Genomic DNA, 25,822 nt, shown 5'->3' with positions numbered 1-25,822 from the left:
AGCCATAAATTTTTATCTCTTATAAATAGCATATAGAAGGATGTTTTAAAATATCTGAACAATTCCTTTATTAGGCAATCTAATTAATTTATATTCCTTCTATGGTCTTTCTATTTTTCACAGGATTGGTTGACTTTTCTTTGCCTCCCCCCAAATTGGTTTGAAGTTATACATTCTTTTTCTATTCTCTTAGTGATTATCATTAAAATTTTAATATGCATTCTCTACTTCTGCATTTCTTGTGAGTGGAAACACTGGCTGTCCTTTGTTCTGGATTATATTTTCCAAGGCTGTTTTCATACAAACATATTAGAAAATGTATGTATGGTTAGAAAACCAACACAAATATGCTAATGCTCCTGCTGCTTGCTGTGCTATGAGTAACAATGTCCCTTGTCTCTGACCCAGGAGTCTTGAGTTTCTTGCCACCACCCATGAAATGTACCAGGCTCAGTTATTAGCTTTTACATAAAGTGAAATCACATCCCAGATCTGAAAAGATCACTGACTTAATATATAACGAGTATATTTATTTTCCTCTCCTATAAGGCAAAAACATTATAATACTTTTAAGCTGAGTTCTCACCTGCTCTTATCTTTGATATTATTGTTGGCTAACATTTTATTCCCATTTGGCTATTTGCCTTTCCTAAATTGACTTTATGTATAAATATTAAATAGTCATTGTTTAATTACATTTATAAACTAGTGAGGATTAGATGAGTAGTTTAAATAGGATGGAACGGTGCTTGGCACACAGTAAGTACATAATATATGTTCATATTACGTTTTAACAATGTTTTTTGCTCACCTTCCTCAGACCATACTCATTTAAAGTTCAATTTTCCTAATTAAAGCAAATATAAATTATATATTCTTTTTTTGTGAGTCCTTTCTTAATATTGTCTATATTTATAGTATGTCTAAAACTTTAATCAGGCTTTCTTTGTAATTCCATACATATTTTTCTGCATAAATGTTTTTTGTCAATCTACAACACTGCCTGAACCAATGTCATTTTCTGCTTACTACTGAGCACAATTAGGTGCTTTCAAGAGAGGTCTTTGAAAATAATTATCCCTTCTTTTAGTCTGTGTCTTAACCATTAGTATTTTTTCCCTCAAATATTACCAACTCAGCAGTCAGCTCTTCTATAATTTCTTCATCTCCAGCCATAATATTTAATGTAGTTTTGTCTTATATCTCCCAAACGTGAAACAAGAAAGGTGGGGTTATATAAAATGAATACTTAATATGATACTATGTATACTGGTTAATTTTTTATAAGGTCTTTTATCTCCATATAATTATAGGGCTTGTCCTTATTTTGTCTGTTTTATCATTGGTATATGTTCTCTCTTGGAGGGCTCATTGAATAAACCATACACTCAAATAAAAGGTATTATTACTCCAGAAACCTAGAAGCAAATGACACCGTAAATGTTAAGAATGGCTGCCATAGGCCTGATCACATCACAGTTATATATAGCACAATACAAAGAGCAATGAACTAGGAGTAAGTATATCTATGTTTTAGTCTCTATTCTCCCAAAGGAAGATAAACCAGACTAGGGGCAGAGGCTTGTCAAATGATGTAAGGTAAAATTTTAGTTCTGTGACTAATTAGTTTTGTTATCTTCTCAAACACTGTATTTCTTATCAACTAAATGCTGAAATTATCTGCTTCATTCGCCTTGCAGGTTTGTTTTGAGAATCAAATGAAATAATGTTTACGAAAATATTTTTAAACTTCAAAGCACTCTGCAAGAATTTATACCATAAGTATTATTGTTAACACTTTAAATACATTAGTTGAATGTGCCAATATAAACATTTTTCACCTCTAATCTTAACATCAATATACTCGTCCCTGAATATAAGCCTCAAGGGGAAATGTATGATCAGGAAACAAAGAAAGTTAAGATGGAATAAAGAGATCTCTATCTTAGAAGTTTTTTTTTTTTTTTGAGGTTTATAAAAACCTATGATACTATACTCCAAAAGACTATTTAAAGAGGTTTGATTCCATGTCCCACACCACAGATGAGTAATAGGTTAAGCTACACCATGGCTAAACTTTAAGAGTCAATTCTGACTTCTGGGTTGACATGGACTATTAAGAAGCTAATGAAGTAAGCCAAAATCTGGCAAAGCTTCTTAGGTTAATATATGAAGAAAAACACAGAAGCAGCTACTTAAAAACTCACTGAAGTTCAAATTTCCTACTTCTTCAAAAGCAGCCTGAATATCATAAAATCCAAGTGAAAACCCTTACGGCAGTTTAATACAACACTCACACTAAAGGATTTTTCAAAACAACTCGATAGTGCCAAAAAAAATAAGATACTTTCCCTTTACTTAAAGTGAGAATATGGAAGGTAATCACTGAAACTTTACAACAGAAGGCTGCAATTAGTAGCAGTACTTAGTTTAGACATAAGGACTTCTTATGACAACACAACTTTAAAAACAGTACTCTTTTGTGCTAATTTCTGCTTTATTTTTTACCTCATGTTCTATTAATGTACCAAGTACTTACATCTGGAATAAATCCAATCTCATTGAGATGATTGCTCAGCTCTGGATCATGGAAAGCAATCATCTGAGAGAACACAGTCAGATACTCTGAAATGACAATATAAAACAATCATCATTTTTACACAATACTTCAAAGACACTAAATTCATATAAATTACAGCTTTATTTACATTTTGAATGATATTTAAATTCTCTAGGAAGAAAATATACTTTAATAGGTAATTTTCTGTTTTATTACTTTAATCAGTTCCTGCTAATTATTAAACATACCAAAAAGCTATGGCACAACTTATTTTCTGCCTTCTAAACTATCAGTTCATTTCTTGAATCATAGATTATACATAATGTCTTCCTATTAAATTCAACATACATTTTTCTCTAGCAATATTAAATCTGCCTTGATTTATTGTATATTCATGAAGTGGAAGAGATACTTAAATAAGGACGAACACTTAAAAAACATTTTTTTTTATTTTAGAGGAAGAGAGAGAGAGCATGAGTGGGGTAGAGGGGCAGAGGGAAAGAGAGAGAGAGAGCATGAGTGCGGTAGAGAGGTAGGGGGAGACAGGGAGAATATCAAGCAGGCTCTACACTCAGTGCAGAGTCTGACATGGGACTCCATCCCATGACCCTGGAATCATGCATGACCTGAGCTGAAATCAGGACTCAGATGCTCAACCCACTGAGTCACCAAGGTGCCCCAAGAACAACACTTTATAAGCAATCACGAGTACAATAATTATGCTTCAAATCTGTTTATATATACAGATATAGGCATTTGTTCCAGTTCTAAATTATTTCCATCTAAGGCTCCCTATTTGCCATATTTAGGAATAAGAATTAACAAATGTTAATCAGAAAATAGGCACACAGGGGGCACCTGGGTGGCTCAGCAGGTTAACCTTCAGACTCTTCATTTTGGTTCAGGTCGTGATCTTGTGGTTCATGGGAAACAGCCCCACATCAGGCTCAGCAGTGACAGTGTAGAGCCTGCTTGGGATTCTCTCCCTCTCTCTGTGACCCTCCCCCACTCTCTCTCAAAATAAATAAATAAATAAATAAATAAATAAACATAAAAAAACCAGGCACACAGTAGGCAATTAAAAATACTGTTGTTGATTTTAATCCTATTGTAATTCAGAAAGTCCAGTTGAAATATAAAGAATATTTCCTTATTTTTTCCATTATTTCAGCAAATTACTATTTTGTCAATTTACTTACTATGTTCTAACCTAAACAGGATTCTGGCAACGATCAACTCAAGGGCAAGTAAACCATATTTTTACTAAGTAAAAACACAAAATTAACACATATTTTAAGGAGTTCAACTTCTTTCTTCCCCCCTTTTTGAGATTAAAATGACAATAACTCTATAAAATGAGTAGAATGCTGCCTTACTTAAATCTAATGGTTACTGTGAAGATAAATGGTAATAAAAGACTGAATATGAATTATTTTTTCCAGTTAATAACAGAGGGCTGGGGAGATTTCATGACCTACTTAGGATTTTTCTCTAGTTTATGACATAGCCAGGTTCAGAATTTAGGTTTTCAGATACCTCGTGGTATGTTTTTTTCTGCTGTGCCAAAAAGGAGCATATTTCAAAAGAGCACAAAATGTGAGTTGTAGGAATACTGGAGAATGTGGTAAGAAAAATTTCAGACTATCTGTATCTTTCTGAAGGAAGACAGACATTCACTACTTCCTAGGGATTCCCCTGGAAATGATATGGAAGATGCTGAGGAATTCAGTATGATGCTGGAATGAGACGTTCGTAATGAGCACACCCAGTGCTCATCCCAACAAGTGCCCTCCTTAATGTCCATCACCCATTTTCCCTTTCCCCCGCTCCCCCCGTCCATCCTGATATCATATGTTTTCACTCATATGTGGATCTTGAGAAACTTAACAGAAGACCATGGGGGAAGGGAAGGAGAAAACAGTAGTTCTTTTAAAAAAACAAGAACTATATAAAATTGCATTTTAAAACTCTGGTAAATTAATTATCAAAACTGTTTTCCTTTATCAAATAAAGGTCAATACTTGAACCACTAATACTACTATTTCTGAGCACTCCACTATTCAAATCTACACTGTGGGGTACCTGGGTGACTCAGTCAGTTAAGCATCTGACTCTTGATTTCAGCTCAGGTCATGATATCATGTTTTGTGAGTCTGAGTCACTAATTGAGCTCTGCACTAAAAGCATGGAGTTTGCTTGGGATTCTCTCCTTCTCCCTCTCTCTCTCTCTGCCCCTCCCCCACGCATGCTTTCTCTCTCAAAATAAATAAGTAAACATTAAGAACAAAAACCCAGGGGTGCCTGGGTGCCTCAGTCGGTTAAGCGTCCGACTTCGGCCCAGGTCATGATCTCACGTCCGTGAGTTCAAGCCCCGCGTCAGCTTCTGTGCTGACAGTGCAGAGCCTGGAGCCTGTTTCAGATTCTGTGTCTCCCTCTCTGTCTCTGACCCTCCCGCATTCATGCTCTGTCTCTCTCTGTCTCAAAAATAAATAAACGTTAAAAAAAAAAGAACAAAAAACAAAAACCCCAAAAAACCCCAAAAAACAAAAAACAAATCTACATGTCATTAGGTGTCTATAAACATGGCTGTTATATGGTGTCACATGATGAAATAAAGTACTTCCCATACCTTAAAAAAAATGACTATAACTCAATGAAAGTTTCCTCTTAACTTCAACTCCTTCCTTCCATAAAGTAGCAGATCTATTTTTCAAACCCATTATTGGGTGAAAATAACCTATAAAAATAATGTCTGAATTTTTTTAGTTCTTAAAGTACCTTATTTTTAATATTTCAAGAAATATTACTAAATCCTTGATAATCTCTTAGTATAAGAAGCCTTCCCCTCTTTTCCTCAATTAAAACTTTGCTTCTGCTGGGTATTATATGTAACTGATGAATCATTAAATTCTACTCCTGAAACTAATATTACACTATATAAATAAAAATAAAAAAAAACAAAAAAACAAAAAAACCCCTCCTTCTAATGACCAATTCTAATGAATTTTATAATTATTTACCTATAATCAATGATACATATTTTACAAAGAGGAGCATCAAGAAGGGCCACAAAGAAAAGATGAGGCAGTGCTGTATTCAATACCATGATAAAGCCAAATTTCAGATCTAATTTGAACTTCTACCCATGGCTTCTAGGTAAAGAATAGGTATTTGATTAATACTTTTCTTGATTTCATGTTTATTCTATACCAATAGCATTCATTCTATCTACACACTGTCTCATCTTTTCCTCTAAGAACAAGAAAGGCATAATTCACATGAGCTTCAAGAGTTACAGATTAAAGTGAAAACTCAGGTCAGACCCCAATACCCCAGGGAACTTCCAGGTTTAACTTTAAATTTTTTTTTCTACTTCTAATTAGCAATAGTATGTTTACAGTCTTAGTTTACCCAGAAGCTAGAAGCATGCAATACCAATAATCATAAGCATTCAACAATATGTTCATGAAAGCATACAGCTATTAACTTTTAAAAAGCACATTTCATTAAAGACATTTTTTAATGTTTATTTTTGAGAGAGAGAGATGGAATATGAGTGGGTGAGGGGCAGAGAGAGAGAGAATCTGAAGCAGGCTTCAGGCTCCCAGCTGTCAGCATAGAGCCTGACACAGGGCTTGAACCTATGAACTGTGAGATCATGACCTGAGCCAAAGTCAGATGCTTAATCGACCGAGCCACCCAGATGCCCCAAGCACATTTCATTTTAAACCAGAAAAACTGTGCCTCAAGAAATTCTCCATAGATATGCTCCAGTTTATTAAATATCATTCTTATCTGAACCTGATAAAAGATAATTATTATGTGGTATTACCTGGTTAATTAAGGATCAGCTGAAGAAACCTAATCCATCATGAAAACATATTCCTTGCATTCTGCCAAATACCAATAGCTGGATTTATGATATGTGTTACAACTGCATATATATGTATAAAATTCAAATATATATGTATTTTTTTATAAAATACATACAAATAAATATGTATACATGTTTATATATTATTATGTACTATGTATTATCTCATATAGAAACAGAAGTCATAAGGTTGGCACAAACTGGTTGCTCGGGACAAGCTTTGGAACGAGATATACTATGGCTTGTTACATTTAGAAAAATTTCTTTAAAGGTGGGATATGATAGAACTGATGAAGTCAGCACTATGTGATATTTCAAGTTATTTAAAAAATGCACTTAAGGGGCGCTTGGGTGGCTCAGTCGGTTGGGTGTCCGACTGCGGCTCAGGTCATGATCTCACAATTTGTGGGTTTGAGCCCTGTGTCGGGCTCTGTGCTGACAGCTCAGAGCCTGGAGCCTGCTTCGGATTCTATGTCTCCTTCTCTCTCTGTACCTCCCCCACCTGTGCTCTGTCTCTCTTTGTCTCTCAAAAGAAAAAAAAAAATGCACTTAAAAGTTCCCGAGTAAGTTAAAAAAAATCTGAAGTGCGTATGTCCTTTGATTTAGAAATCAACCTCAGAGAATTTAAGGGTAGTACAGAAAAACAGACCAGTAGTCAAAATGAAACAAAGAATTTCAAGGATATTACTGCTGACTCTTATAATGTTCATAAACATTCTAATTGTGATTTCTAATAATGAAGATATACATCTAGAGCCATAATATAACCCCCCCTAAATAGTGTTTCCTAACTAATAGGTGATGTATGTAAGGGTAAATGTTATTCTTTAACATGAAAATCAAAATATTTACACAAATTCCCCTTAAACTTCAAGTGAAGATTCATGTTGCACTCCTGCCCCAAATCATGTCTAATAAATTTTTTGTGTGTATAATGGTATACCTTTGTGTTTATACCTTTTATTTTTTGCAATGACATATTAAATAAAATTCTTTTCCCTTTTAATCCCTCCAAATTAAAAATTCTTATACCTCTCCTTTAAAACAGCTTAATTTATTACATACTTTTAAATGACAGTGTAAGGATTTCATATGACTGTATCATATTTTTGTGCAGCTGTTTATAAATAAGTCATGTTTGTTTTCAAAAACAATTTCATAAAATGGATACAGGATGAAATTTCAGAAAGTTTCCACACATGGATATTCTTATTTTTTCCTTTCTGACTAGTCTTTCTTCTTTCATTCTCTTAGCCAGGGTAAGGAAAGAAGAAGGATGATAGGGGATAGATTTAAAGCAAAAGATTTCCTCTGCTCACCTATCAAAAACGACATTCTCAGTTCTGTAACTATTTGTTATTTTCACTGCTCGTTTTACCTTGAAGATGGTTAAGTATAGATAAATTTGCAAAGAGTCATAAAACTCTTGTCAACTAAAATGTGCCCAAATGAATTTATTTGGTGACATTCTGACTCACAGCACTCAAAAGAAGTCAAAGTTATTTCACTGCCAATGAACCCAAATTAGATGATCTCCCATTACAAAGTTTGCTACTTGTAAAATTTGGCTTACTGCGTAAAGTCACAAGAACAAGTATCAACCTTTATGTGTATAAAGGAAGAGGTGGGTTAAAAAAAAGAGAAAGATAATTTTTAGGGCTACATTTGTCAGCTATTTTTTGCATACGTACCCTGCTCTGCTAAATCTACAAACTCACTTAATGGTTTTCATATTTCTAGTAAAGGTAGAATATTTTCAGTCTCAGAAAAAAAATGTCTTTACTCACATGATGCAAGACACTCTTGAAAATGGCAAGGCTGTATACTCAATATATTTTCTACTATCTCCTGATATCCTATCATTAAAGCCATCCACGACAAAGATGTACATTCAACCCAAAATAAGAAATGCACCATTTTCCTAAATGCATAACACTTATACTGTAGTTACATATAAGGAGATTTATATTATACTCCTGTTTTTAGACCATAACAGACTTTAGTCTATCTTCCTTCCTCCTTCTCTCCCCCAAAACTTATTGAATGTCTATGTGCAGTGTGACCATACATCGAAGTTTACGTGGGAGAGTCCCAGTTGCTGCCTTAGGCTCAGTGTCTGGTGCAGTTTAGTGTACCTTTTAACTATGAAAGATATCCAATTTAGTTATATAGCCACTGTGGCTATGTGTTGCACTACTTTAAATGTTAGACATTACAGAGAAGAAGATAACATCCTTTCCCCCAAAGGATTTAGAAACATCTTACAGGTAAACAGAATACTGGGTAAATTTTCACCCAGTTTTATTTCCTAAGTTTATATGGCATTTGTGTATTCCTTTCCCTTTCTGATGTGTAGCAACCACATCTTCCAACTGGTCTAAGTATGAATATGCCTTAGTTTTATAAATAGTACAAGAATGTTTAACATCGTGGCAAAATTCCAATGGCTGTTTTGGTGAACAACACAGAGCAGGATAACTTCAAAGAACAGTTTAAAAGTTTATAGGCCAGTTTTCTGGGTTATTCCCTTCTTAAATGCAAAATGACATTAAAGTATAGTTAGGTTTTCCACAAAGGATGAGTTCCCATTCTTAGTGATTAAATGGCTGCCTCTCTTCACTGGACTCAAGCTGCCTTTTTTTTCTCTTCAATAGCCTAAATTATGTCTTTCCAGTGAGTTATAAGCCTGTTTTCCAATATCTCTGAAACTCAAACCAATCTATCCCTTTCAGATCCCTCCACCTTTTTCAATCCAACTGGTACTCTAAGGTTCTGAATCTAAGAGAAATTTTAGTAATCTTTAGTTAGAGGTCCAACCCTGAGTTGTTTAACCAGTATTTTATTTTTAAAATCCTGTGTTGATACTTTATAACTCAATAGTAACACCACCGCGGATAATCTGATAGTGCCAAAAAAAAAGTATGTCTCATTAGGCTAGAAGTAATTAAATTTTTAACCTTTTTAAAAATGTCTAGAGGTAACACGTTATAGGACACATCATATGGTATACAATTAAGGAAAACAGGATGTCTTGACTAGATAACTTTTCTCTTCTTTAAGAGACAAAGCATTTTAGACTGTGATGAATATGTAAATACTATATTTTATTAGAAAATTTTAAATAAAAATATTTCAAGGTCTATTAGTATATAATTATAGACACAAATATTTTTTCCAAATAACATTTAAAGTTGCTACTGAATATAGAAACTTTTGGTTTCTGTAGAGGCAATAAAATGACTAAATGAATATGCAATTCTACAATTAGCTATTGAACTGATTGGCTTTATATGATCTAAGGCTTTTCCAAAACTCGTGGGGAAAAAAGTGTTCATGTGTTACTTATGCCAATCAAAAATCAATGTTAATTTGAAGTTTAAAGCTTAAAATACCATCTAACAAAAGGGGAGGAGAGGACAAACCAAGAAGGAAAACACTAAACTGAGAGCTGAATATTTCTAATTCCAAGCCTAAAATAAACATTTGGAAGAAAAATAAAGCATTGTTCTTCCATAAAATTTAGTAACCAATAATCAGTATACTGTTTCAGCTCCTTCTTTAGCTCTCTTTTGGAATTCAGGCATTCTACTACTCACTGTTTTTTCAACCCATTTTGGAACTTTTTACTGCAGTTCTCTTACATGTTCTCTGTCTTAAGAATATCTTTCTCCCGGGCTGCCTAGGTGGCTCGGTTAAGCATCCAACTTTGGCTCAGGTCATGATCTCTCAGCTTGTGGGTTCAAGCCCCGCGTCAGCTCTGTGCTGACAGCTCAGAGCCTGGAGCCTGCTTCAGATTCTGTGTGTGCCTCTCTCTGCCTCTCCCCCACTCACACTCACATGCTCCCTCTCCCTCCTTCCCTCCCTCCCTCCCTCCTTCTCTCTCTCTCTCTCTCTCAAAAAAAAAAGTATTAAAAAAATTAAAGAATATCTATATCCCTTTTCACCAAGCAAGCTTCTACTCAGATTTCAAATTCATACATAAATATCCCTCTTTAATGAAACCTTTCTAGACATGCTATCTCTTCTTTTTGCCACTAAAAAGAAGACAGTTTAAAAAAATAAACATACCATAAAATAACCTCCCCAACTTCATCCTCTGTGCTAATATAGTAGTATGTACATTGATTTCATTGACTTATAAGTAGTTATTTTCACATTTATTTCCTATATTGGGCTATGAAATCCCTTGGAAAAGGACTGAATGTTACTAACTCTAAGAACTTCTATTCCTTTAGCAGTGCCTGGCAGAGTCAGTGCAGAACAATTAATTATTGGAACACTAAATTAATTGAGACTGCTTCTTTCTTATGTAACATATATGGTCAATACAAAAAATGAACAAATAAACACCCTGACTGTTGTTTCCTGGGAAAATATACATGAAACATTTACATAATATTAAAGAACATTTATCATAGCTTTGAAAAGCTTTAAAATTAGTTACCAATTCAATATTTCAAACAAATTTATAGAAATTATAACAGAAAATTAACACTTACAAAAATACCTTAAATAATTGTATAGTCTTTTCATTACAGTATTAAATGTTAAAATACATTACTGATTAATCTAACAAACTAAGGATATTTGGGGGCCTTTCTGACTAGTTCCTCCAAATTCATGTTGTGTACACTATGGTTTCTCTTTATATATGAAACAAGATCTTATTTATTTGTATAAGCCTTTTTAGAGTGTATTAAAGAAGTCTACAAAGTATAAAAACACATCTTTTTCAAGCTGGAAATTCATTATCAATGTAAAACACATCCATTCATCTGTATTATGAAATAGTTGCTAGAAAAACGAAACTTTTTAGAGTTAAATCATTTCTGTATTTTGAAACAGGAAGCTATACAGAACCAAAAGAAAACCCAGTGTGATAGAAGCTTTCTAATATGGTCTTCTGAGAGCTAGCCAATGCATTTGATAAGTTCTGTTTTAATTGCTTTTTTGATGATTCTCCAAATACCTTTATCTTTCTTAAAGTACAGGCATCTAGCTATGCACTATGCTTTAATAGAAGCCTGATATATTTGGAAAAGTATTATTTCCAGGCCCTTCTAATGAGAGACAAATTAATATTATGGGTTCATGTTAGTTTAAAAATATAACAGCATTATTTCTTACTTATACTTAATTGAAGATTAAGAAATCACGTTTTGTGATATACAAATACTCACCTACATATTTTCTACCTTTAATCTTTTCAGTTTGTTTTGGTCACAATTTGACAAATTATTTGCATTGTATAGCGTCTGAAATCTCTTAGTATAATTCAAGGTGTTATTAAATCCACTCATTTTGGTATTGCTGGAATCTTAAAGAGTATACTGACAATTCTATAATAAATATCACTGATAAAGGTAATAAGGAAACTATAGATAAGTATGGAACACATCTCAATTAATAAAAGATACACTCTTACAATACATAACTTCATTAATTCTCAGAAGTTGACATTACATGACTCTTGAAGTTATATGGCTTTACTAACTAATCTAAAAGCAAAAAGCACCTTCCTTTCTATAAAACATACTTGTCTTTGGTTACAGTAGTCATTAGAACAATATTGTAATTCTTTATGGATTTGGTAGAAAGACTAAACCTAATGGTCTCTTAATGGGTTTTAGTGATAGATTATCATCATATTTTATTGGGTCACATTCATAAATTTAATTGAGTATTGATCCTTTGACGTAAGTATTTTCTCTGTAAAAAAACAAGGAAAGACATTTGCTTACCTTGTATTACATGCGAGTTGTCTTTCAAGAAAAAGTTATACAGGTATTTGGGAATAAAAGCAGACATACATGCATAAGCCAAGGCTAAGAAAGAATAGGCAAAGATATATGGTAAATTAGTTAATGAGGCAAATGATGAGCAGTTACTCAGCACATAATCCTTGAATCTACTACTAAACAAGAGTCATGTTAACAATTGATGGGAACACAAAATTAAGGGTGGGGGAAACCCTCTATCCTTTAAAAATAAAGAAAACATTTTGGACAACAAAAGATAACCACCCTACTGAATTTCAATTTCAAACTAGTGTGGCAATCATCCCACAATAATAAAAACTTTTATTACTTAGAACTTTATAATTTAAAAAAATTCTAAAAATGATCATTATTAATGAGCTATACCAACTTTAAGATCCTTTATTTTTCTAGATACAAACAAAAGAGTCTGAGAACTTTGGATTTAGGAACTCTAGTCATAAATTATTCTTTCAAAGACAGATCTCTTATTCTAGGATCGATGCATGTGATACTAGACTTTGCTTAACTAAACATAGCAAAATCTCTGGTCGAGATTAATGAATATTGATTTCGAAGAGCAGTGTACTTTAAAAATTATTTTAATAGTGAAATTTTAGTTTTCTGGGATTGTGCTATCTCTATTCCTGAAATCTTTATAAATTCTCATATGAAATAGAATTTGAGAAGATGGAGATTCTGAGATTGAGACTTCTAGAGATTCATATTCTATAGGGTAATGGTCTCTGTATGTGATATCGTTGGGGATTAGAATCAATTAAATTTAACATATATTTTTTGAGAATCCTACTATAAAAGAGGCATTATAAGAGGGGGCAGGAAATTAAAAAAAAAACCTACCATTTAAAAAAGCTGCGAACCAAAGAAAGGGTTACTATATTACTGTATAAATTACTAAAATACAAAACTTACACAAGATAAATTTTCAGAAATACAAAGTACTGTATGGGTTCAAGAGGAAGGGTAAGTCTTCATCAAGGAATGACTGAAATAATCAGCTTTGGAGATACAAGAGCACTACTGATTTCTTTACAAACTGTTTAGAAAGTATATATAGACTAAAGCTAATCTCCAAAGAAGTCAAGGTTTTCTCCAAAGTTTCATTAAGTGGTCACCAAAGAAGATGAATTCATAATCAGATTCTCCCTAAATTTCTAGTCACTGCCTGGTCACAACTAAAACTCTAGTAATAAATTAATCCTTTACATCCTCTAAAGTGAGTCTAGCAGATTATGTCAGAAATTTACAGTATCTACCAGGTAAAGAGAGCAAGAACCTTATAACAAAAACAAAAACCTTTCCTGTATGAATAAAATATTTTAGAATACGTATAATGATTGTTTAAATGATAAATAGGCTTACCTTCATTATTAAAATTTAAATATAGGAATGGAGCACAAAGCGAATCAAGACCTGATAGGAAGGGGTTGGGGGAAAGAATTCAATAAACATAAATCAGTATAAGTGCATATGTACATACCTTATTCAGCTCCCTGAATTACTGCTATGTAGATTAAGCATTATAAGTATTAAACATTTTTTTTTTTAATTTTTTTTTTCAACGTTTATTTATTTTTGGGACAGAGAGAGACAGAGTATGAACGGGGGAGGGGCAGAGAGAGAGGGAGACACAGAATCGGAAACAGGCTCCAGGCTCTGAGCCATCAGCCCAGAGCCTGACACGGGGCTCGAACTCACGGACCGCGAGATCGTGACCTGGCTGAAGTCGGACGCTTAACCGACTGCGCCACCCAGGCGCCCCAAGCATTATAAGTATTATCCATCCAGAAACAGATTACATCATGGGGTACTGTGAGGAGTAACTGATAATATATAGTATATACTATATAGTATATATAGTATATAGTATATAGTACTATATACTATAGTATATATAGTAAATGGTATATAGTAAATATAGTAATATATATATAGTAAATGCCCAATACAAATCAGCTATTATTATCAATATTATTAGTTAGAGAGAGACACACAGTGATAGAAAAATGTAAAATTGATAGGAGGTTTAGAATACAGTCCCATTTCTGACCCTGTGTGATCTTGGCAATCACTTAACATCTCCAAGCATATTTCCTTATCTTGAAGATGGAGATTTGTCCTACAAGTTTCTCTGGGATGATGAAAAGAATTCTTTTAAAAATTGTGAAGTAAAATACAAACATATTACATATTTCTTTTATTGATAATACTGCTGTTCATATGTTGTCATGCTGAAGGAAGGTACATAAGACTACAATTGTTAGGAAGATCTGGAACTCTAAAATGGACAGGGCTAGAAAAAATAATAGCTTCATTTTAAGTTCAGTCAGAAATTGAGATATAAAATATAAAAACTACTGTTCATAACAACTTAAAAAATAGAACTGGGAAGGAAGAATGGGTGTCTGATTCATTAATTTATCAATGGCTACAAAAATAATAATGAGAAAAGCTAAAAATCAAGGATATGGAAAATTAAGGTTATTTAAAACAGGAGAGATAAATTAAATGAGCAGTTTAGGATGACATCCTGTTCCCTAATATCTAATAACCATGATAACCAAAGTTGTAAATCATTAAATGCCAAGAATATCAACTAGCTCCAAATTATTTATAGTATAATATTATTTCATGATTTGTATAAGCATTAAGAAAAGTATCCCCAAAGATCCCAATAGCACAAAATATTGTTCCTACTCTCCTAATCAACATTATGGCAAATTGTTTCAATAAATATCTTGCATTTAAATAATATCTAGTAGGCATTTAGACAAAGTTTAACAAAAAATTCTCTCAAAAAATAGATCATAGCTTCAGTATCAACTTTCTTCAAAGCCAAGGATACTTTGATATTTTAATTTTTTAAATTGTCAGTTATTCAACATGCTCCTAATACTTCAAAAAGAGTCTTAGTAATTGGGAGAAAAAAGTTACCTTGCCAATACACAAGATCAGGATGAGACACGACCCAGGCTTTTAATACACGCCTAAATTTTGCATGACCTTCTGGTGATGACAGCAGTTCATCGTACTGATGACAACGAGGAATATCCACTTCAATCTAAAATAGCAAAAACAATAAGGTGGAATTGTAATAAAGTGATTTGCAATAAACCCAAGATAACAAAAAGGAAGACTGCATCTTGAATTTCAAAACAGACCACCTACATAATCCTGGTTTCTGAAGTTTTTAAATTTTATATTAGTCCTCTGGAAACACCAAAACAGTTGTGTTTATACTTAAACAAAAAAGCAGATCATTTCTATTGAAAAGGTATGTATTAATATAGTTTTCAAAAAACCTTCCTTTATAAGCTGGTCTAAATAAAGGGCAATTTCTTCAGATAAAAGAGTAAAATTATTGGGGCCCCTAGGTGGCTCAGTCAGTTAAGCATCTGACTCTTGATTTTGGCTCAGGTCATGATCCCAGGGTCATGGGTTTGAGACCTGCATTGGCCTCTGCACTGAGCATGAAACCTGCTTAAGATTCTCTCTCTCTCTCTCTCTCTCTCTCTCTCTCTCTCTCTCTCTCTCTCTCTCTCACTCTTTCTGTTCCTCTGCCTCTTTCCCCTGCTTGTGCTTTCTCTCTCTAAAGCTTAAAAAAAAATTATAAATAAATAAATAACAATTATTAGGAAAAGTTACTTAAACTCCTTTAAGGAACAGTTCTAACTCAATAAATTATAATTAGTAAGAACTATGCTTACTCTACCACCATATGCATATAGTGGCTGCTGATTATTCCTACTCAAGAAAATTCCTCCTGTCTTCTAAAAGTTAAAGATTTGGCAGAATTATCTTAGGTTGTTTAAGAAAATCTAAATCATACTTGTCTATCTGTAGGAATTGGAGTGTCTTTATCAATTGCATCGTATTTGGCATGGATAGCCCCCTGCAAAAAATAAGAGAAGATATATTAATTCATCATATCCTTAATAAATTATTAACTTAGGCAAAATATAGTTTTTATAAACATCTATCTTTGAAAACACACCCAATTATAGATATGCACATTCAAACCCAAAGCATCATTTTAGAAAAATTCTCTACATCTGTGACATTCTGTGATGAATGTCCATGATAATATGCCATTTTGCTTAGGCAGACATTTGAATTATACACACAAGATGACAAATATGTTGAGTCACTCAGCTAATGAGTATGCTTAGCTGTTCTTCCAGTCTCCACAACACAGCACAGCACAGCCTTAATGCTCTATTCATTGTTATCTCAAACATAGTAAGTTTCATGAAGAAATTAAAAAGAAAAAGGGGGGGGGTAGTCATCCCTTGAGAAATTTTCCTGTTAAAGTTGAAAATAAAAGCAAAAATAAAATAAAACTGTTTGAAGGAGTTCAGCACTAGGAGGAAAAGATTTGGGATAAAGAATGAAATACCATGTGGAATCCCTAATGGAATCATTAAGGGATTAAAGAGATCATTTGCATTTTCCATTTATACCACTACAGAAGGAATAACTGAATAAACCACTTTAAATTTTGGTCATGTTCTACACAACCAAATATAGAACGATTCTTCTTAATTCTCTGGTTTACTATAATGGTAGAAAAGAGCTAGGAATTTGGGGTTCAAACTCTGATATTATAGGATATGTCAACATCTCTGGCACATCTATTTTATGAGATATTTGGACAACCTGACCTTGGAAGTCATCTTGAACTTTAGCATTATATGGTTCTACAGTTCAAATTATTATCATATGGTATGGAACAATAGGTATTCTCATAAAACAACCAACTAAACTCAAAGATATTTATAGACTTTCACCAAAAAAAAAAAAATCAGGAATGAAGAAAATAATTCTTTCAATGGAGAGTTAAAAGGCTTAAATATACTTGGGAGAACTCACACACCAAAAAATAGGTGATGGATATCCATAAGATATCTTTAACAGAATCTAGGAAAGCAGGATGACAAAGAAATTGACAGGAAATGAAAAAATTTGGCAATGATTTGGCCCATTATCAAGACTACTGTCAACAAAGTCTCTATTAGTACCACAAGTCACCCTAATAATGTGACACCTCTCTTTTTCTCACTGCCACAGATAAGGTATTATAGAAGACAAAGTAGCTATTTCTCTCGGCAGCATGTACTAAAAGGCACTAAATTATATTAATGATTTTTGACAAGGTTCAAATTGGAGTGGAAGATTTCTCCCATCTTAGAACTACCTATAAATAGGCAATCCTATTTGTAAATGAACATATTCAAAAGGACAATATAACTGATATATATTTTAAATATTCTGATTTGACCTCTATTAAATGAAATATTAAATAGCATAAATCTAACAAGACTTCAATCATATTTTTCTATTCTATCTAGTCTATTCTTTTCCTCTAGTCCTTTCACTAAAAATTGTCAAATAATCTTAATACTCAAATTTTATTATGTAATTTTTTAACAACATGGAAAATAGTTATTCAGAAAGCACTTTCCTTCTTCCTTCTTTCTTAATATTATTAATCAACCTCTAACCTCTTTTCTTTCTTACCTCAACTCCCAGAAGAGCAGCCCATGTTAAACCTCTCATAAGAGGAGGAATGTCAACTCGTGCTTCCTTCCAGATTTGATTTTTTTTATATGGATAAGCCTATAGATAAAAAAAGATATGAAAAAAATCTCAAGTAGCCAAGTGCCATCTTTAATCTAAACAACGACAGAGGTAAAAGTGACCTGAAATAAACTTCCAAGTATCTGAAATTATTTTGCCTGGTATTAATAATACATATAAGTTAGTAATGGAATAGTTCCCTATCCTCTGTAGACCTTATATAATACAGTCAAAGAGAGGAGCTGAATCTCCTGTTTTTAATCATTCCTCTCTGTTTTGTGCTCTGGAAGAATTATGAATGACTCTTATGGAGAATAATATTACCAGTCTCATATGGGTTAAATAACGCATAAGGCACTTTGTAAAATATCAAGTGATACAGAAAGTATTCAATAAATAAAAGTTATTATTAAGGTTACTTCTATAAGCTTACATATAAATCTGTCTTTATAAATTTGTGCTTTAGGAGGCATTTCTAGAAGAGAATTAATAGGACACGAGGTATGGATGTTGTTGAGGCTCTTAATACATAATTTAAAATAGATTTATAGAATGTTTCAACCAACTTAACACTCCAAAAGAATGAGAGTTCCAATCTCAATATACATTTGCTCACTTTGATAATTCAATATGAAAAATAAAGGTCTATATTTTTTCATTCCTGGTGAGGATACATATTTTGAATAGACTTATTGACTAGTTGTATTTCTACTATGTTTTTTTACCCATTTCTCTGTTCCAATGATCATCCTTTTTCCTGTTTATTTTTAAGTGTTCTTTAAATAGCAAGGATAATAATTAATCTTTTGTCTATGGTTTTGCATAGATGCCTTCATCTTGTTTTACTTTTTAATTTTATTTACTATGAACATGAGTCATTTTTAGTATTAAAGTTAAGCATATAAGATAGGTCATAAAAATTAGTGTTCTCATGACCTTGAGATTCCCTAAGAATTACTAATGAAATAAAAAATAAAGATTGTATATGGGCTCTTTACACTTTTGAATCCCTACCTTTAGCAGCCTGTCAAAGAGAATGATTCTGTTTAGTTGGTACTCTGTGTCCCTCTCTCTGATGATTAAAGGGAGAGTGGCAGCTGCAGACAACTCATTATTGCTGTTTGAATGAGGTAAATTAGACTGGCTATAAAAGAGAAACAAAAGCAGAAAAACTGACCAAAGTTATAAAATTAAAAAAAAACAAAACACCACATTTTTGTACTCTATTTAGGAAATAATTTTCAAAGAAAATGTGCAAGCTTCTTCTCAATTTAATATGAACAGAAAAGAAAAATAATGGTAAAAGAATATATATATATACTCACTCATCTTCAAGTAGTGGGTAAAATGCTTCTCCACCAACATCTTTTAATCTCTGAATTTAAAGAGAAAATATTTATGATATTTAAGATCTGAGACAGAAATACTATTCTTTATTTTTAAAAAATATGTAAAAGATAGATATTTATGAAGATACCAAAAAACTATAAAACAGAATCTAAAATTCATTCCTACCATAAACATGCAACTATACCAAGCCTCTAGTGAGTTTAGCTGTGAAGAATATTCTTTTTGATTTTTTACCTTGGGAATTTCTTATAAATGTTAGACACTGATTATGACAGTTTTCCAAACACAATGCAGAATTACTAACATTAGTATAAAACTGAGTAAATGGAGACATTTTTAAATCATATGAATATTATGTAAAAAAAAAGGTACCTTTTAACACATACCCCTTAATTTAAAACTGAAGTCAGATTTATTTTTGCTTTGACACTGACACAAACTAAGACAAAAGGTGCTAATAAAAAGGATTCAAAAGAATTTCTTACATCATACTTTGAATGTGCATGATTCAAATAGCTGGTAAATCAACTGGCAAAATTCAATTTTCTAATTTTTTTCACAAACTTATTATAATAACTGTTATTCCAAATAATAATATTGCCAGGATTATAGATATTCTTTAAAAACATAAGAAGGCAGGCAGTAGTAAAGTAAAACCTTAGACACATCCTAAGTAGGGTGATTAAAGTTAATGCTGTCTTGCCTGCTGCTCTGTTCTTCAGTCCAATGTCCAACTTGAGGGCCGAGTACCTGTTCCTGTGGGGACTGACACAGAAGTTCAAGCTCTGTGTTTAGGCAGCATTGATCTTCCATTGATTAGAGTTATTGTGCACTCACCCATGTGAGTTATTCTCAGAATTTTTTAAAGCCAAAGAAAAATCTTTTACCCACAACTAAGAACCTGGCAAACAAGGAATTTATGCCTGGCTTTTCTCTCAGTTCTGATGTGCCATAGATTTTATCCCATTTTGCCTCTAAATTTTAGGTATCTCTTTCATGGATTTTGATACTAAGTAGAAGAATAAGATTTTCCCAAATTTTGCTGCATTATTAATATGCACATTGTTTTTTTTTTTAATTTTTTTTTCAACGTTTATTTATTTTTGGGACAGAGACAGAGCATGAACGGGGGAGGGGCAGAGAGAGAGGGAGACACAGAATCGGAAACAGGCTCCAGGCTCTGAGCCATCAGCCCAGAGCCCGACGCGGGGCTCGAACTCACGGACCGCGAGATCGTGACCTGGCTGAAGTCGGACGCTTAACCGACTGCGCCACCCAGGCGCCCCAATATGCACATTGTTTTAAAGTTTGGATTATACTGTCCTAAGAATCATAGATTTTAAGTGTCTCTTCTGCTTTTTTTGGTACCAAAAATTTGTACTTAAGAGAAAAATACAGAAAAGTCTAAGGTAAAAATTGTTATTTGGTCTCCATATTATTTTAAAAATCAGAAACATAAATAACTTTTTTTAACACTTTTATTTGGAGTGAACCCTTTTCAGTATCCCTAAACTGTGAACAATGGGAAATGGAAGTATCAAAGAAACACATCAGAGATGTGACAAAAACCTTTACATTTTTTTTATTGCCTTTATACAATCAGTACATATTTAAGTAAAACAATTTACTATTAGGCAAACATTTTTGCATATGCTGTCTTCTTTTTTTTTTTTTTTAATTTTAGTGTTTATTTATTTACTTTTGATAGAGAGAGCACAAGTGGGGAAGGACAGAGGCAGAAAGAGAGACACCGAATCCGAAGCAGGCTCCAGCTCTGAGATGTCAGTGCAGAGCCTGACGTGGGGCTCAAACTCACAAACGGAGAGATCATGACCTGAGCTGAAGTCAGACAGTCAACCAACTGAGCCACCTAGGTGCTCCTATGCTGTCTTCTCTTTATCTTTCTGTGCCTTTATCTTGTCTGACTTTCAGCAATTCTGCCTGGATGACTTTATCTTCTGGTGCTGTCTCCTGAGCTTTCTTAAGTTCAGCCAATGCTTGATGGTATTCTTTTAATCCTTGTCATCCTTGAGCTCTGCAGTACAATGCTTTAGTATTTGATGGGTCTAGTTCAAGAGCTTCCAAGTAATTGTCAATTGCTCCCTGCCAATTTGACATCTTCAGTTTATAAGCACCAATGTTCGGCATGCAATTTAAAGCTATAGGTTGCAGCTTTGATCTGTCTGCCTTCTTAGTAACAGCCATGAACGTTTCACATATCTTAAAACTTTTGTGTTTTCTTAGTGGCCATCTCCCAGTTCTGGGATTTGAAAAAAGTATTTATAATTTTTTTTAAGTTTTCTGTTATTAGTAAAATTTTATCTATATCTTTTAAGTCTCTATCTACATCCTCAGGGAAATCTGGATGACTGTCACCAGAACATCTATTGGGAATACGTCCCAATCATTCCCCTCCTTCAATTCCCCACATTCTGTAGTAACACACAATTTGGCAGGTTTTTTTACCTTTCACTTCTACATTTCCCAGTATCCTTGCCACACCCATTTCTTTAATTACTTGACCAAATACCACATGTTTCCTTCCAAACGAGGAGTGGGATCTGTTGTGATAAGAACTGAGAACCATTTGTATCGCAGCCCACATTTGCCGTGCTCAATAAACCGTCCTGGTTAAGCTTGTAAGAGAAATTTTCATCCTCCACCTGTCCCATCAATATTTTCTCCACCTGTCCCATTTTGTTTTGAGAAGTCTCTACCCTGAATCATAAATTTCTTAATAATCGATGAAAAGGGCATCCTTGAAATGGAGAGGTTTCCGGTGGTGAGTCCAATGCCTTTTTCTCCTCTACACAATGCACAGAAATTTTCTACAGTTTTGGGTACAACATCTGCAAACAATTCTAAGACAATTCAACCAACTCACTGCCCTCCGATGTCCATGTCAAAAAAGACTCAGGGGTTGCTGGGGGTTGGAGGGCTTAGTTTTGGGGGATGGGTGTGACATTTTGAATTGCATATACACTTGGGAGAGAACTCAGAGAACCCTGTGGACACCTGGAAGCTCAACCCAAAAGTAACTTTCTCTCTCTCCCTCTCTCTCTCATTTTGATTAATAATTACAGAAAAAAAGTATTTTAAATTTCAAAAGTGGAAATATAAGGCAATTGAGAAAGTAAAATTGAAATCTTGTATTCATTTAACTTACGTTTACATAGTTTGGGTTCTATTTAAATCTTTTTAAAAACTTTTTTTAATGTTTATTTATTTTTTGAGAGAGAGAGCATGAGTCAGGGAGGGGCAGAGAGCGAGGGAGACATAGAATCCAAAGCAGGCTTCAGGCTCGGAGCTGTCAGCACAGAGCCCGATGTGGGGCTTGAACTCACAAACTGAGATCATGATCTGAGCCGAAGTCAGACTGAGCCATCCAGGTGCCCCTACTTTGGGTTATATTTAAGTTAAAGAAACAATATATACAATGGAATATTACTCAACCATTAAAAAGAATGAAATCTCGCCATTTGCAATGCCTGGATGCAGCTAGAGTGCATTATGCTTAATGAAATAAGTTCATCAGAGAAAGACAAATACCATATGATTTCATTCATATGTAGAATTTAAGAAACAAAGCAGAAGAACATGTGGGAAGGGGAAAAAAAGAAAGAGAGAAGCAAACTATAAGAGACTTTTAATGACAGAGAACAAACAGGGTTGGTGGAGTGAGGTGGGTGGGGAGATGGGCTAGATGGGTGATGGGCATTAAGGAAGCACTTGTGATGACAAGCACTGGGCGTTATATGTAAGTGATGAATCATGAAATTCTACTCTTGAAACCAGTATTACAGTATAGGTTAACAAACTAGAATTTAAATAAAAACCTTAAAAAATAAACAAATTAAGAGTAAAATCAAGTCAGTTGAAAACATACATTTGGATGTAGTTTATTGTTTGTTGCTTTGTACTGCTATTTACTTAACCCACTATATACATTCTTCTTTAAAGAGATGATAAGTTTAGTGTATCAAGTAGTAGTAATTATATATTTAAATTTTCTATTCCTTGCATCATGGAAAATAAGAGATTCTAATTCTCTCCTACTATATAATTTCTAAAATACTAAATGACAGGAAAAGCCTAAAAATGTAAGAAAAATGCAGTGATAGACCCAAAGCTGGGCTTAGAGAGAAAAGTTATAAGCTATCAATAAAGTGTATTGATAATTGTGGCCTGGGGTTTTAGAGCACAATGGGACAAAGACTTGGGCACCTGATTAACAGGGAGCCAGACTAGAGGACACCCTGCTATATTCAAGTAAAGAAAAAACTGTGGTCGTTGGGTATATCCAACTTTAGCCATCTCCAGTCATTGATGTGGGGAAGAATACCCAATTCTAACTCCCTTTAGCCATCTTGTCTCTCCTAATAGGGTAAGGAAGGAAGCTGAGAAGTGTATGCGAAGGTCATGGCCAGAGACACCGGTTCACTAAAAGGCTGAGACCTAATCATAGGATTATAGAACTCTTTCCCTTCCCTTCCCTTCTTTACTTCCATGTCAATGGAGCTCCTATGTAAAAGGGAATTCCAGCTGAAAGAAAAGGCCTCAGACCCCATTTTAAAAAGTCTCTAGGGAAACCCAAAGACACCAAGTGGAACAAGAACAAGGGTAGCTGAGGAAATTTTAGATTCTGACAAAAAAGCTACACAAATAATAAACAGCTAGATAAACATGACATCTTGAGCTAATGCCTATATACCACAGTTTCTTTTACTGGAAGATTATGTCAAGGTTTCAACAAAAAATTGCAGGGCATGCTAAAATGTGAAAAAGACACTCTGAAGAAATAAAGCAAGCTTCAGAACCAGCTTCAGCTATGGGAGAGAGTTTGGAATTATCAGGCCAGAAATTTAAAATAACTATGATTAATATGCTAAGGGCTCTACGGAAAAAAGTGGACAACATGTAAGAACAGGTGGGTAATATAAGCATAGAGGTAAAAATTCTAATAAAGAATCAAAAGATGTAACCTAGGTGTTATAGAAACATCAGAAGAAGGAGAAAGAAAGAAACAGAAGAAATATTTGAAATAATAATGACAGAAGTTTTCAAAATTAAAGACATCAAATAACAAAGATCCAGGAAACTTAGAACATCAAGCAGGATAAATACCAAAAGAAAATCTACACCTAGGAATATCATATAAAGGACACCATCAAAAGGTAAAGGTAGAGCCACAGATTTGAAGATATTGCACTACATATAGCCAACAAAAACTCCATATTTGGAATATATATTTCAAAGTCCTCAAATCAATAAGAAATCACTCAGTAAAAAAATTGACAAAAGATATGAACTAGTAATGTAGTATAGAAGAGGTAAGCAGGATGCTAAGAAATATGAAGAGACTCATAAGTGCATTAAAATCAGGGAATTAAAATTAGTATTATAGAAATTTACTATTCTACACCTTTTAGAACAACAATTTTAAAACAATGTTTGTTTGAGAGAGGTGTGTGTGTGTGGCGGGGGAGGGTGGGACAGAGAGGGAATCCCAAGCAGGCTCTGTCTCTGTCAGTGCAGAGACCGATGTGGGGCTCAATCTCATGAACTGTGAGATCATGACCTGAGCTGAAATCAAGAGTCATATGCTTAACCAACTGAGCCACCCAGGCACGCCTAGAGCAATAATTTTTTAAATATTTGATAATACCATGTGTTATCATGTATATGGAAAATGAGAAATCTTATTCAATGATGGTAAAAAGATAAACAGATACAACTACTTTTGTGAATGATCGGACAACATACATAAAGCTGATGATGCATAGATCCTATTTCCCAACAATGTCACTCCAGGGCACATAACTTGAAGAAATTCTGACATATTTTATGAGATTAGGGAGGCATTCAAGGGTTCATGTGTAAGGTTTCATTAAAAAAATATCTGAGGCAGATTTGTCAAAACACCATTCTTACATTCCTTAGCTGGCATAATGACAACGTCACAGTGGTGTCATCCAACAGTGAGCTTCTGTCTCGACCTTGCCCAAAGCTTTCACCATCTTCAAAGAGAAAACTGAAAGGAGATTAAAAAAGATCATTATCTTAATGAGCACACAAAATCTGATTTATTGTTTCTTCTGCAAAATAAAATTTATTCTAAATCATCAATCCCTCATTAAAAAAATAAGTAAGTTTTAGACTTAATGAGTTAATTAAAAATATGCAATTGCTGGTTGAAATTTCACCCAACAATTCTTTTTAAATATAAGTTGACTTGGTCTGAATATAGTATACAAATATAAAGCATTTTAGGAACACAAGAGTAGGATTTATCCTCTTCGTTCATGCAGATTCAATGCTAAAATTACTCTCTTGATACTATTTATATGTGCTACTGAGGAAGTTTATATGAGTGAAAAATGATAAAAGAAGAAACATCACAATAGTAAATTCTCGAGAAAAAGGATAGTGAATAATAAATGCATAAAATTTTTCTAGGATTTCAGAGAATTAATTTTGAAAATTTACATATACTTGGAATTTCCATCATCTTATATTCTGGTGTTCTGCTTAATTCAATGTGTGAGAAATATAACTGACTTAAAAATCAGCTTAAGAGGGAGAAAAAGTAGAGAACCAGTGATCTATTCAAATAAACTAAAAATTTAACATGTGAAGAAAATATGACCAGCAGGCGATTTTCCTTGTTACCTACAATGAACAAAT

At 33.5% G+C, this 25,822-nt stretch overlaps 1 protein-coding gene and 1 pseudogene across 9 annotated transcripts in view; both read right to left on the bottom strand.

The window, feature by feature from the left end:
• The window catches only part of TBCK (TBC1 domain containing kinase), a 228,105-nt gene that overhangs the window by 114,423 nt on the left and 87,860 nt on the right, over positions 1 to 25,822 (bottom strand). For 8 of the 9 annotated variants that reach the window (XM_045056031.1, XM_023252881.2, XM_023252880.2 and 5 more), the window contains 9 exons: positions 25,070 to 25,169; positions 19,114 to 19,163; positions 18,803 to 18,932; positions 17,729 to 17,827; positions 16,041 to 16,103; positions 15,146 to 15,272; positions 13,574 to 13,624; positions 12,176 to 12,259; positions 2,540 to 2,625 (listed from right to left, as the gene is read on the bottom strand). In XM_045056031.1, the coding sequence (XP_044911966.1) occupies positions 2,540 to 2,625; positions 12,176 to 12,259; positions 13,574 to 13,624; positions 15,146 to 15,272; positions 16,041 to 16,103; positions 17,729 to 17,827; positions 18,803 to 18,932; positions 19,114 to 19,163; positions 25,070 to 25,169 (790 nt within the window). The remainder of the gene's footprint in view (positions 1 to 2,539; positions 2,626 to 12,175; positions 12,260 to 13,573; positions 13,625 to 15,145; positions 15,273 to 16,040; positions 16,104 to 17,728; positions 17,828 to 18,802; positions 18,933 to 19,113; positions 19,164 to 25,069; positions 25,170 to 25,822) is intronic. The other variant, XM_023252882.2, reaches the window with a different exon arrangement.
• Positions 20,343 to 22,412, bottom strand: LOC102899967 (annotated as a pseudogene).

The sequence above is a fragment of the Felis catus genome, chromosome B1 (genome assembly GCF_018350175.1).
Source record: "Felis catus isolate Fca126 chromosome B1, F.catus_Fca126_mat1.0, whole genome shotgun sequence".
NCBI lineage: Eukaryota > Metazoa > Chordata > Mammalia > Carnivora > Felidae > Felis > Felis catus.
This window is presented reverse-complemented; position numbering and strand designations above follow the sequence as displayed.